The 14,588-nt window shown below is 49.4% G+C and overlaps 1 protein-coding gene across 2 annotated transcripts in view; it reads left to right on the forward strand.

The window, feature by feature from the left end:
* The window catches only part of MBP (myelin basic protein), a 36,860-nt gene that overhangs the window by 17,123 nt on the left and 5,149 nt on the right, over window positions 1-14,588 (forward strand). For both annotated transcript variants that reach the window (XM_007449665.1, XM_007449664.1), the window contains 3 exons: window positions 9,145-9,252; window positions 10,393-10,428; window positions 13,984-14,103. In XM_007449665.1, coding sequence (XP_007449727.1) covers window positions 9,145-9,252; window positions 10,393-10,428; window positions 13,984-14,103 — 264 coding nt within the window. The remainder of the gene's footprint in view (window positions 1-9,144; window positions 9,253-10,392; window positions 10,429-13,983; window positions 14,104-14,588) is intronic.

The following is a 14,588-nucleotide window of genomic DNA, read 5'->3' on the forward strand; positions in this document are numbered from 1 at the left end:
TACACGACTCACGTGTTCACGTGTGCAGACAGCCAGGTCTCCATGTGGTTCATCAGAGTGTGAACCAAGTCACCCCTAAGAGGTAGGATTTCTTCTACAAACTTCTTGTTATTTGAAATCCCTATGTAATAAGCACTATTTTTCTAAACAACTTGAGTTTTCATTTTTAAAAGACTGGACTAATTTTCTAATTTCACTTGTCCCAAATATTCAGCTCCCCGTATTCTGGAGATAGCGTGTTGACGTCCTAACCTCAGGTGTAGACCGGCATGTGGGGCGGGGGCCCTGTCTCCGGCCCTGTTTCCTTTTCTGATTGCTCACACTCAGAGGGGCGGCCACTACCCGCCCCGCCCCGGCTTCGGGGTGGCCGGTTCTGATTTTCCGGTAGGACTGACCTTCGAATTCCTCCTTTGCCTTTTAATCACTTACAGATAGATGAGCTACTTGGATCAGGATAGACATGGACAAAGAGACACCATTCCTGGCAAATAACTGTAAAATGTGAACAACTCTGGCTTTTCTATCCTTTCTGAATACAGATAAGAAGGGCTGCACTGGAGAATCACGAACCCTTCCTGAGTTAGGGAGCTGAGTCCAGGGGGCTCCTTAAAGGGAAACTTGTGTGTCCCAGGCTCTGGGGGCAGAGGCTGGGGACACAGGGGTGGAGGGAGGAGGACCCGCGCCCCGTCCTCCCCCCACTGGGGTCACCTTCGCACCCAGACGGCCCCGCCGTCATCCCCCTTCCCCTGCGGCCCGTTCCCTCCCCAGACTGTTTTCTCCAGGAGAGAAACGGACCCCCTGGTTTACAGTGAGGCATGGAAATAAGTACCCACTCCCTATAAATTGTGAAATATAACAAATAAGCCAAAACCCACTGTTTTTAAGTACCCTGACACTCCTGCCAGGGGCTCCCACCGCTTGCCCTGCTCTGACCGTGAACTGAGAATCGACAGCAGAGATGTCCTGCACAGCCAGAGCCTCCCCGCCCGGCGCGCCTCAAGTTGGGTGTGGACCCCTTTCCTCAGCGCAGGCTGGCCTTCGATATGGCCTCAGAGTCACGACCCCCCCGCCCCATGCTCCTTCAAAGAATAAAGGATGCTCTTCAGGCTGTGGGGAAGGAAGCTGGGAGCCTGCATCCCCTCAGCCACCTGTCGGAGGCCGGACCACATCAGCATCACAGGGTCCGAGTCAGAGCAGGTGACTGAGAGCCAAAGGGTGGAAACAACCCAAGTGTCCATCAGTGGATGAATGGGTGAACAAAATGTGGCTTACACAGGCAATAGGATATGAGCCGGCCTTAACAGGAAGGAAATTCTGACCCAAGCTACAGCATGGCTGAACCCTGAGGACATTACACCAGTGAAAGAAGCCAGTTGCCACCGGACAAACACTGTGTGATTCCACTCGTATGGGGTGCCCTGAGCCGTCAGATTCCTAGAGAGAGTAGGACGGGGCTTTCCAGGGGCCACGGCAGCAGATGGGGAGTTTGTGTTTACTGGGTACAGTCTCAGTTTGGGAAGATGGAAAAGTGCTGGAGGTGGATGGTGTAATGGATACACAACATTGTGATTATACTTATGGCCGCTGAACTGCGCACTTAACGACGGCAAAATGGTAGATTTCACGTTACGTATGTTTTACCACAGTAAAAAAAAAAAGTCAGGGTGACAGATACAGCACCCCCCTCCCCTGCCACTGCGTAAAGGTGTCATCACCATGGCAACCGAGGCACGTTTCTTAGCTCTCCTTCCTGCGCTCACCACAGAACTTTTTAGTGATACATAAATAAACAGACTAAGCAGCAGCCCTAGAGTCTTAGGAGACACCCTAATACATAAACCAGCTGCAGAATTATCTTTCTTTCCCGGGCTGCTACTCAGAGGTGGCCCCTTAGTAAAAGCTGAGAGCTAAAAACTCTCAGCGGGTCTCGGTTTCAACCCCGTGCTTTCACGTGTGGGGAAACAGAAGCCCCAGCGCTCGGCGTGCTCGGTTCACAGGGGTTTTTGTGTCAGGACCAGAGCCCTCCAGCCCCCAGAGGCTTGCTCCTTCCAGGAGGCCCCAGTAGAAAGAGGGTTTCTGTGTTCCTTTGTCCACTTCTGTTTTGCTGAACCAAACTGCCAGAAGCTTTGGGCAATCAAGGAGTTTTTCTCTTTTCCTCCAAAAACTTAAAATCTAGCTGGAGACCTGGAGACATAAGACGGATGTAAGGAGAAGGCCAGATGCACCTATGCGGAGATCTCCAACCGGGAAATTCACGGAACGACGTAATGTTGCCATCACCAACCTTGGGACAAATAACGATAGATCGTGTTAAATGGACTTATTTTATTTTATAAATTAACATACAGTAAAATTGGGTTGTTTCTGGTGTACACATCTATGAATTTTAACACGCATGTAGTTTCACGTGGCTGCCACCACAATAAGGGTACATCACCCCCAAACCTCCCTCCCACTTCACACCACACCCTTCCCTCCCGCATTCCTGACCCCTGACAACCACTGCTCTGGTCACCCGCCCTGTAGTGTACTCTTTTGAAGAAAGTCACATGTATGAGATCATACTGTATGAAATCTTTTGGGAATGGCTTCTTTCACTCAGTACAACGCCTTGGAGATGCCTCTGAGTTGTTGCTCCTTCTTACTACTGCATAGTATTCTGTTGCACGGACATAGCACAGTCTGTTCATCCCTTTACTCAGTGACGAACATTGGGGTTGTTTGCAGAGTTGGTGATTACGAATTGAGCTGCTATAAACATTCATGTAGAGGTTTTTGTGTGATCATAAGTTTTCGTTTAAGATTCAAATTATTTCCATCAAAAGATTGGAGACCAATATATTCATTACAAAAATCTCATCCAAAAATATGTAGTTTTCCTTTTATCATTCAAAGCAGGAAGTGGGATTGCTGGGTCATATGGTAAGTATTCATACATGGTTAGCTTTATAATAACTGTCAAATTGTTTTCCAGAGTGAGGGTACCATTTTGCATTCCCACCAGCAAAGCATGAGAGTTCCAGTTGCACTGCATCCTACTAGTCAGCACTTAGTATTGTCAGTATCCTTTTTTTTAGCCATTCTAATAGGGGTGTAGTGGTGTCTCCTGATGGTTTTGATTTGCATCTTACTAATAGCTAATGATGCTGGGCATCTTTTCATGTGCTTATTTGCGTTCTGCTCATCCTCTGCAGTGAAGTGTTTAGTCAAGTGTTTTGTCCAATTTTTTAACCTGGTTGTTTGTTTTTTTACCATTGATTTTTGAGAGTTCTTTACAAGAAGGACCTGTGGTTTCAAGTATTTTGTCATATATATGACTGGAAATATTTTCTCCATCTGTAGTTTGTCTTTTCATTCTCTTAATGTGTCTTTTGCAAAACAAAAGTTTTAAATATTGATCAGGTTCAGTTTATCAATTTTGTTTCTTTTATGGATCATGCTTTTGGTGTCTGGTCTATAAACTTATTGGCTACCCTCACGTCATGAAGGTTTTCTTCTAAAACTCTATACTTTTACAATGTAGATAGAGATCCATGATCCATTTGGGGTTAATTTTTGTATAGGGTATGACTTTGGATTGAGGTTCATGTTTTTGGATATGGATGTCCAGTGGTTCCAATACCATATGTTGAAAAGACTATGCTTTCTCCATTGAATTGTCTTTGCACCTTTGTCAAAAATCACCTGGTCCTATTTGTGTGGGTCTATTTTTGGACTCTACTGTGTTCCATTGAACTATGTGTCTACCCCTTCTCCAGTACGACACTGCCTATAGCTACGTAGGAAATCTTTAAGTCAAGTGATGCGGTTCCTCTGATTTTATTCTTCTTTTTCACAGTTGTTTGGCTATTTTGGTTACATATAGTTTCAAGGTTAGTTTTTCTATATCTAAACAAAATCCTGCTAGGATTCTGAGTGGCGGAGCATTACGTCTGTAGATCAGTTGGGGAAGAACTGCCATCTTTACTCTTCATGGTCTTCTGACACATGAAGATAGTATGTCTCTCCACTTAAGTCTTCTTTGATTTTCTTCCACCAGCATTTTCTAGTTTTTAGCATAAAGATCCTATACATGCTTTGCTAAGTTTACAACTAATATTTTGTTTCTCTGATGCTATTATATATGGTAGTGCTTTTAAATTTAGGTTTTTTTAACTGTTCATTGCTAATATGTAGAAATATGATTGACTAAACGTTCTTTCAGCAACAGACCATTACAATTATAACAATATAGCTATAACTCTACATTAAATCATCTGTGACAACTTATAGCCAAAATTCCAAGTCAGGGTCCTAGTTCAGTCACTCTTCAATGCATATGTTACAAAAGGATTCCGTGATGATTGTTCTATTTACTTAAGATCTATTGCATGTGTTGGGCTCTGTATTAAAAGTGATCTAAACTGTCAATGCGTTAATTCAACAGTTAATGCTCATTGCATGCTTAGTTCTGTGCCGAGGGCCATAAATACACTAATTGACTTTTTCATGAACGGTTCTGACCCCAGATTCTGAGAGGTAGAACACAACTTACCAGCTTCATGTGTTCCTTAAAAGACTTAAATTACTTTTCCCTCAAAAGATTGGCGACCAATGTATTCATTATAAAAATCACCAAAATATATGCTCTTTCTTTTAGCGTTCAAAGCTGGTATATGCATGATAAACATGTGAAACATTATTATTATCTACAGAATACTTCATTAACTGTGTCACAGCATACATAAGTTCTAATAATATCAGACCTGCATATAGGACTGAACGTTCATTTATTTAAAAGCCTTTTTGTAAAGTTTAAGAAATTTTTCTAGTTTAATCACAGAATGGGTGAATCAAAGTGCACGATGTTTCTGTGACTCAAAATCCAACACAGCCTGCAGAAAACTGGTATATAAAAACAAAAGTAAAGGGACTTCTCCAGTGGTTAAGACTCTGCACATCCACTGCAGGGGGTGTGGGTTCGATCCCTGGTCAGGGAACTAAGATCCCACATGCCGTGCAGTGAGGCCAAAAAAACCCCACAAAAAAACCCAAAGCCAGGGCAAATTGTACTAAGTTCTGAGCTGCTTTAATTATTTTTGGCCATTAGGGTGGTATCTAATAAATAACTTCACTTGGCAGATACATTAGACACAAAGATATTTTTTCTTAAAATAAGTAATCTAAACGGTTTCCTAGCTCATCTGTTTTCTTTTTTCATCCTTAATTTTATACTCTCTTTTACTGGAGAAGAATGTGTAAGGTGGGCCAGCGGTGACCGAATCTGATTGGTCTGTGAGCTTAGAAAGGCGCTGGCTGAGAGACAACATAGCACAAGGAGGACCAGATTATTTATGTTCTGGCAACCCCAGCAGAGAGAATAAGCGTAAGAAGGATGGGGGAGGGGGGGTCACCAGTTCCTGAAACGCTCCAGCGCTTCCCCTCGAGGTGGACGTCTTCAAGCTCAAATGCGCACGGCCCCCACTTCTGCCCACGCCGTCGTACCCACATCATACCTCAATCCCCCGGGCTTCCTCTGTGGGGAACCAGGATCCCGTGAGGTCCCCAGCGCGGTGGAGGAGAGGGAGACTCAGCCTGTGGCCACCAGGCCCCCGCTGCACCCTCCGCCCTTCCGGGAGGCTGTGGGTGTGCGACACGGAAAGCTGACCACATGCTGAGCCGGCCCAGGTGAGCCGAGGAAGCTATGCCCAGTTCCTGCTAGTGCCGCAGGAAGGGCACTGCAGACAGCAGGACGCGTGGCCGGGGCGTCGGGAGGGTGGGTGTCGGGCAGCGGGGGGAGCCTGGGAGAGGCAGGGAGCCACAGGGAAGTGGGAGGGGGCCTGGGCTCCAGTCAGGACCCGCAGAAGGATGGACTTTGAGCTCCAAGGCTGAGCAGGGCACGAGAAGTCACAGGGAAGCAGGAGGCCTGGAGGGCACGTGAACACCTCGTTCAAAGGACATCGAGGTGGCTGGTCCACTCAGAGCCGAGACGAGGTCTCAGCAAGTGGAGAAAGCCTGGCCATGCCGTGTGGTGCCAGGTCTCGGGGGCCCCCCCGGTGGAGAAAAGATGTTCAGTTTGTGAAGCAGAGACGCAGGGAACGGTGTGGGGAAGGACAGCAGGAGAGCGTCCGCTGCAAACCCGTCTGGGCGGGAAGGGAAGGGCCCGGACAGGGCTACGCCTGCCTTGGCCTCGATGTCGATGTGGGGAACGGACAAAGGGACGGAATACTTTAAAGAGGAACCTACAAAGTTTGTGAACTGAGTCAGTGGGGGAAACAGAGCAAAGAAGGAGGCCAGCGTGACTGCAGGGCTTCAGCCCTGGTGGATGGGGATAGGAGGACCGCCAGCTGGAGACAGGCAGAGACATTAACAGTAACTACTACCGGGGACAGTGCACCCGTAACTAGTACCAGAGATAATGCACCCGTAACTAGTACCAGGGACAATGCACCCGTAACTAGTACCAGGGACAATGCACCCGTAACTAGTACCAGGGACAATGCACCCATAACTAGTACCAGAGACAATGCACCTGTAACTAGTGTCAGGAACAACGTACCTGTAACTAGTACCAGAGATAATGCACCTGTAACTAGTACCAGAGACAATGCCCCTGTAACTAGTACCAGAGACAATGCACCTGTAACTAGTGTCAGGAACAACGTACCTGTAACTAGTACCAGAGATAATGCACCTGTAACTAGTACCAGAGACAATGCCCCTGTAACTAGTACCAGAGACAATGCACCTGTAACTAGTACCAGGGACAATGCACCTGTAACTAGTATCAGGAACAATGTACATGTAACTAGTACCAGAGATAATGCACCTGTAACTAGTACCAGGGACAATGCACCTGTAACTAGTATCAGGAACAATGTACCTGTAACTAGTACCAGAGATAATGCACCTGTAACTACTACCGGGGACAATGCACCTGTAACTAGTACCAGAGATAATGCTCCTGTAACTAGTACCAGAGACAATGCATCTGTAACTAGTACCAGAGACAATGCACCTGTAACCAGTATCAGGAACAATCTACCTGTAACTAGCACCAGAGACAATGCACCTGTAACTAGTACCAGAGATAATGCACCTGTAACTAGTATTAGGAACAATGTACCTGTAAATAGTACTAGAGATAATGCACCTGTAATTACTACTGGGGACAATGCACCTGTAACCAGTACCAGAGATAATGCACCTGTAACTAGTATCAGGAACAATGTACCTGTAACTAGTACCAGAGACAATGCACCCGTAATTAGTACCAGGGACAAAGCACCTGTAACCAGTACCAGAGATAATGCACCTGTAACCAGTATCAGGAACAACCTACCTGTAACTAGTACCAGAGATAATGCACCTGTAACTAGTACCAGAGACAATGCACCTGTAACTAGTACCAGAGATGATGCACCTGTAACTAGTATCAGGAACAATGTACCTGTAAATAGTACCAGAGACAATGCACCTGTAACTAGTACCAGACACAATGCACCCATAAGTAGTACCAGGGACAAAGCACCTGTAACTAGTACCAGAGACAATGCACCTGTAACTAGTATCAGGAACAATGTACCTGTAACTAGTACCAGAGATAATGCTCCTGTAACTAGTACCAGAGACAATGCATCTGTAACTAGTATCAGGAACAATGTACCTGTAACTAGTACCAGAGATAATGCACCTATAACTAGTACCAGAGACAATGCCCCTGTAAGTGGTACCAGAGATAATGCACCTGTAACTAGTACCAGAGACAATGCACCTGTAACTAGTATCAGGAACAATGTACCTGTAACTAGTACCAGAGATAATGCTCCTGTAACTAGTACCAGAGACAATGCACCTGTAACTAGTATCAGGAACAATGTACCTGTAACTAGTACCAGAGATAATGCACCTATAACTAGTACCAGAGACAATGCCCCTGTAAGTGGTACCAGAGATAATGCACCTGTAACTAGTACCAGAGACAATGCACCTGTAACTAGTATCAGGAACAATGTACCTGTAACTAGTACCAGAGATAATGCTCCTGTAACTAGTACCAGAGACAATGCACCTGTAACTAGTATCAGGAACAATGTACCTGTAACTAGTACCAGAGACAATGCCCCTGTAACTAGTACCAGAGACAATGCCCCTGTAACTAGTACCAGAGACAATGCACCTGTAACTAGTATCAGGAACAATGTACCTGTAACTAGTATCAGGTACAATGTACCTGTAACTAGTACCAGAGATAATGCACCTGTAACTAGTACCAGAGACAATGCCCCTGTAACTCGTACCAGAGACAATGCCCCTGTAACTAGTACCAAGGAGAATGCACCTGTAACTTGTACCGGGGAGAATGCACCTGTAACTAGTACCAAGGATAATGTACCTGTAACTAGTACCAAGGACAATGCACCTGTCACTGGTACCAAGGAGAATGCACCTATAACTAGTACCAGGTACAGTGTACCTATAACTAGTGCCAGGGACGATGCACTTGTTACTCCAGTGACAGCCCAGTCGGGGTGCAGGTATCACCAGTGAAACTAAGGCCATTAAATGCATTAAATTCCCGAGAAGCCCAATTTAGACTTTTCGGTGGCAACAGTGTCTTCTGAATGGTAAGGGTCCTCTCGAACCACAAGCACCAAGCTGGCGATGGAGGATGTGTGCACGAGGCTTTGGCGCATTTACCTCACGGGCTTTCAGGGGATTCCTCTGACCTTCCAGACGTTTCCTGATCCCCTCATTCTCACGACCTCCCACACTCCCGTAACGGGGGGCGTGCACGAGCACCGTCCTCTCTGCCAGGGCTCCAGGCGAGTCCCCCTCCTCCTGGGCCCACCGGCTCGCAGGCTCTGTCAGCGCTTCTGAAGGTGGGGCCCGCGTCCGGGGAGGCTGGCGGTGCTCCCCCCTGAGCTTGGCCTTCCCGTTGGGAGGGCTCCCGAGGGGGCGTTTGCAGTGGCCAGGAGGTCAGCCGAGGAGGGACCTGCGGGCACAGCACCGCCCAGTCCCCACCCGCCTGGCTGCATCCGGTGGCGTCAGCAGCTTCCTAGCTGCTGGTCTCCAAAAGTATCCGGATCCACAGAGGAGCAGAGGCAGCTCCCCCAGACAGCAGAGGGTCCAGCCTGCCCTGAGACCACGCATCCTGTCTTTCAGGATGGACACCACGCGGCCAGAGCCACCCACTACGGCCCCCTGCCCCCGAAGGCACAGCACCGCCGGCCCCAGGATGAGAACCCCGTAGTGCACTTCTTCAAGAACATCGTAAGTGGCAGCCGCGGGCGAGAGGGCTGAGGGCCGCCCGGCCCTGCCCCAGCCACGAGGGCCCGAGTATGTCCCCAGGCGACGCCCCCCACCTCCTCGGGAGCCCATGGCCAGCACCTGGTCCCAAGGTCTGGGCTGCACCTGCACCTTAACTTTGTGTTAAAACCTTGAGTTCTACCGAAGAACTCACTCCTTTTGAGACTAAGCTAGTAGGAGATGCTTAGTTCAAAAATACAAGCTTTGCAAAGCTCTGGAGACGGTAAGAAGATCGGGGGTGCGGGGGCAGGAGGGATGAATAGACTAGGAGTGCCCAGGACTTGGGGGCAGCGAGTCTCCTCTGAATGATCCCGTGACGGCGGAGACACCTCATACATTTGTCAAAATCCACAGAATGTACAACACAGAGCCCACAGACCTTGGTTAATGTATTGACACTGGCTCAGTTTTAACAAGTGGACCACACGAGAGCCAGGGGTGCTGTGCACAGGGCAGAGGGGTCACGAGAACTCTCTGCAATTGTTGTGCAAGTTTTCTAGAAACCTAAAACTTCTCTAAAAAATAACATCTTAAAAACAAAACCACAGGCTCTAATTATAAACCTTCTGTGCAGCAGACATCTAAGATGGTATTTTCATGTTGATTAGGGAGCTTTAGGAGTCGCACACCTGAGGGTGTCCCTTTTGAGGCTCGAATACCAGGGGCCCTTGACTGCCCACCCCAGAGAGGACGGTGGTGAAGCTCACCATCTCCATCACCTGCGACAGGGGGTGTGTCATGGGAGCACGCCAAGAGGGATTGCCTCTGTGGCTGCAGAGCCTTTGGTGTGTTTCCCATCCTCTCAAACACTTTCTGTGTGCTCTGGAAGATCGAGGTAGCATTGGATACTTTCGAATTCTCAAATTGTATATTTCTTTCTCAACTAAAACAGAACGGGGACGCCGGGCAGAGACTGAGTGGGTGGCTTCTTATACCAATAGATACCAGACCCTCCCAGCAAGCAGGAGCTAGCAGGGAACTAGCAACAAGCCAGGTGACAACACGAGGTGACACGGTGACAACAGGAGGCTCTCACGAGGAGGGTCAGGGCTGCTGTGAAGGAGGGACCCCACCCCCGCTCACCATTCTCCCGTGTCTTTGCAGGTGACACCTCGCACACCTCCTCCATCACAAGGAAAGGTAAGGCCTCCCAATGTGTTGAGTCATCATCACTTTACAGCCCTTCCCTGAAATCCCTAAATGGATCAAAAGGAGGGCTGGACTCAGAGATCCCTGACTTCACCCCAAAATGTCTTGCCACGTGGAGCCCACGTAGGACAGGCTGAGCCGCGCGTGACACCCCTTCCTGCCTGCTGCTGTGCAGACAGCGCTCACCATCCCAGCTCCCTTCCCTCTCAACCCCAATCTGAAATCCTCCCTGGGCAGCTCCCCGGGGCCACGGACAACCACAGGATAGGGCACGTGTGCCAAAACCTGTTTGCCATCTCAGCACTGTGTTGTCCTGTGTTTCCTGTTTCGTGGAGAGAATGTTTTTCCCACACTGATCACCATGTCCCTCTTTTTCTTTTCCTCACACAGGGGCGAGGACTGTCCCTCAGCAGATTTAGCTGGGTAGGTGACAAATGCACGTCCACCCGTTGCCTCTCGTTCCTCATGGCCACTCAGCTGTTCTGTTCTGCTGTTTCAGTTGCTCCCTGGGCCCACCTTCCTTCCCATCCCACCCAGCTTGTCCCCCACTGCTTCCGCCACAGCCGGTCCTTCCTTCCAGCTGGGTTCACGCTCCTGTTTCCATGACCCAGGGCCCAGGCACCAAAGGGCTCCTAGGAGACTCCCCTGGGCTCCTCCCCAGGGAAGGAGCGACTCCATGTATTAGAAAATTCCTGATTTCCTTCCAAAACAGCAGATGAGGAAGAATGGGTCCCTGCAGTCCGCGTGTGGACCCGTCCAAATAGCCAGCACTCCCTCCCCTGCCAGATGTTGACATTTTGGGGAGAAAAAAACGATTTTGCTAACGAGACAAAAAGATGCTAAATTCAGTCATTCAGTGATCCAAAAGATTTTGGCTTGGGTTTTGATTTAGTCATAACTAAAGCTTGGATATCAAGCCATCCAGGAAAACCTTTTTAGGAGTTTCTGAGAAGATTTTAAAGAAGATTAAAATCTTCATTTAACCCATGAAGATTTTAAATGGCTGATTTGTTCACTTTCTAGTAAAATTTTGTGTCTGAGCCAACTTTAAATGCCTATCTATATTTTAACTAAATCTATCGACCACACTTACTAACAAATATTAGATAGAGTTCTTACTTTATAAAATTTCCAGAATTCCACTAATCTACAGGCCAGGAACTGTGTCTGTCTTGGAGACACAGTATCCTTAGAAACACATCCTCCAATGTCCTTGGAGACACAGTATATCTCTAGTGCAGAGCCTACATATCCTTGATGCCCAATTAATAAGCATAATAGAAATCAATGAATGACTTTAGAAAGAAAGAAAAGGAAGGAAGGAAGGAAGGGAGGAGGGAGGGGGGAGCCACCCTCAGAGAAAAGGCAGGGGAGGCTTCTATAAACTGCCCCAACACATAATTACATTGAAGTATGAACTGAGATATTTGCTGGAACATTTTATACAAATATGCATGAGCGTTTTCCTGACCTAATGAATTTGCCGAAAGGTGATGATAACGTAGGGAATCGACACGGGCCAGCCCTCAGGGACAATTAATGATTGACTTTCTGTGCCAGCAGGAGACAAAGATGATGTTGAAGAATGGGACCCACTTTTGACCCAGAAATCTGATTTTAGTAACCGCTTGAGCTGCCTCCTAACCCTCTAGGCGTGAATCAGGGCGAAGCCATCGGTGAACGTGGAGTGATGGGAGGAGAAAGACCATGTTTCTTCCAGTCGTTTAAAGGCCGCTTCAGCCCGGCAGCTAACAGCACGGCCTTTGCATGCCTCTCACGTCTCTGTGTTTGGTCCCACTAATGTCTGTTAATTTTCTCTTTTTTTCCAAAGTAAAATCCTGCTCCGTATTCCGTGAGCTGGTTTGTCGGTTTCCTAGAGCCACACGACTGTCTTCCCATTTGGAGTTCCTGAAAATCCCACCATTTTTCTAAACTATGTTGTCTGTTTTTTGGTAAATTCTAGGTTGTCCAAAGATATAAGTGACCAGGAGTTTGAAAGGAGAAAATTTAAGCAGATTATTAATCTGAAAACCAATCCTTGAATTTAATTCTCAGAAGCTCTTTATTTTTGGAGAAAACAGCAGAGTAAGAGAACAGTTTAGCACTTGCATGGGAAAGCGTGGATCTCGACAACTCTTGTGTCTGTCCTTGGGCTCAGTCCTCTTTAACCATCCCCCCGACCCTGGACCATGATGGAGCAAGCGTGTCCATGGAAACCTCTGGGATTCAGGGCAGTTCTGGGCTCCTCTCGTATGTGGTCTTGGATCTTCACTGCCCCTGTCCCTTGCACACTTGATAACCCTTCACGTGAAAGTAGCTGAGTGGCCAATGTCTGTTCCCAAACCTGGGCTGAAGTACCTTGGGGGTGCAGGGCAGGGGGTGTGCCTGGACAGCTGGCCCTGGTCCAGCTTCAGCTCCAACACGAGAGGGGTGGACTGGAGGGATCTGGAAGCTTCTGGAGCCTAAACCAGAGGGATCGATCCCATGGTTTCCCAAGCTCCTTCCAGCCCTAAGGCACCCTCGTGAAACTGGAAAGCGCTGCAGCCTGAGGCAAAGGGTCCTGGGGTCTCCATCAGGAGACGGTTTTATTTTGTGTATAGAATTCTCAGGAGAGGCCAGACAGAGAGCTTCCTACTTCTTGTTGGCGAAACGTGAAGTGAGACCTCAGAGCCTGTCCGTTGCATAAGATCCGTGACACAGACAGGATGTGTGGTTCACCCCTGGAGGAATGTCGCACCCCAGGCTGGACACCCGTTACCCCCAAAGGCTAACATTCCTTATGTCTGAGCATCAGAGTTTCCCCCATTCCTTTCTTGTGTTCACAGTGGAAGTTTCCCTTTGAAACTAAAGCGCATTAGAATGCAGACTGGTCCTAGAGACACACATATCCTTACATTTCAGTAATCACTTGTCACTGCTACGTGTCACAAAGGCAATTTTTCTCCATCTTCCCTGAAGTGAGAGGGGCTCCCGGGGCAGCTGGAGACCGGGCTGGGAGCTGCCAGTGGAACCCACCTCCCCATAACAACAGCAAACTCGAAAGTTCAGAGCCACAGGCTCCATTCTCAGAGCAGAGCATCCATTATCCCCATTTTATAGAAGAGGAAACCAAAGCTCAGAGAGGTTCCAACACTTGCCCAAGGTCACACAGCCAGGGTGGGGGGTTGCTGAGACCCGTCCAGGTGGCTGGCTCTGGGGCTGTGCCCAGATGCACGGCCTGGGGGACAGGGCTTCCCAGCCGGGACCCACCCCCTCCCCTCTACAGTGACCGGCTCCCAGCCCAGAGCCCCGGGAAGGACCCTGGTCCCAGTTCACCATCCACACGCAGGGCACCCAGGCCGCGGCCAGGGGAGCTGGTCCTGGTCATCCTGGAGACGCTCCTCCAGGCTGCAGAATTGGGAATTTTGTCTGTGCACGTTAGAAAGGTAGAAGCCCCCAAATTTCACCAAGTCTGAAGGCTGCTGACGCCTCCAGGGAAGCAGATGGGAAGGGTCTGTGCCGCCCAGGCCACATGGACCGACTGAGAGCGGCCGTCCTCTCTTGCAGGGAGCCGAGGGCCAGAAGCCGGGATTCGGTTACGGGGGCAGAGCTTCCGACTACAAATCGGCTCACAAGGGCCTCAAGGGGCACGACGCCCAGGGCACGCTTTCCAAAATCTTCAAGCTGGTAAGGCACCTTCTTAAGGCGGGCGGCGCGGGGGCGGGTTCGGGGACAGGGCTGGGACTGCCGGCCTCAGGCTCGTCCCCGCGCCGCTTCTCTGCAGTCAGCGCCCCACGTGCCATCACTGCACGGCCAAGCGCTTCTCCAGGTCCCGCCTGAACAGGGGCGGCGCTGGGCGCCAGGCCGGGGCCCCTCGGGGAGCTTGCGGACGACGGGGTCGCCGCGGTTACAGGCGGGGCCCGGGCGGCACGGAGGCCTGGAAGGTCAGACAGCAGCACCTCGTTCCCTGAGGGAACCAGCGGCAGCCAAGGGGACACGAGGGGAAGACGGCTGGATGGACGAGAGGCCCCGGGGACCACGGGCACCCGTCCCGTCGGTTAACACGGACGTCAGAGCCACGTCCGTCAGTGCGTGACCTGGGCCCCCGGGCTCCCTGAGGCTCGGCTTGTCCTCCGGACGACGGGGTGACGTACGCGTGGCCGGAGCCGCCG

The sequence above is a fragment of the Lipotes vexillifer genome, unplaced genomic scaffold (assembly GCF_000442215.2).
Source record: "Lipotes vexillifer unplaced genomic scaffold, Lipotes_vexillifer_v1.1 scaffold196, whole genome shotgun sequence".
NCBI lineage: Eukaryota > Metazoa > Chordata > Mammalia > Artiodactyla > Lipotidae > Lipotes > Lipotes vexillifer.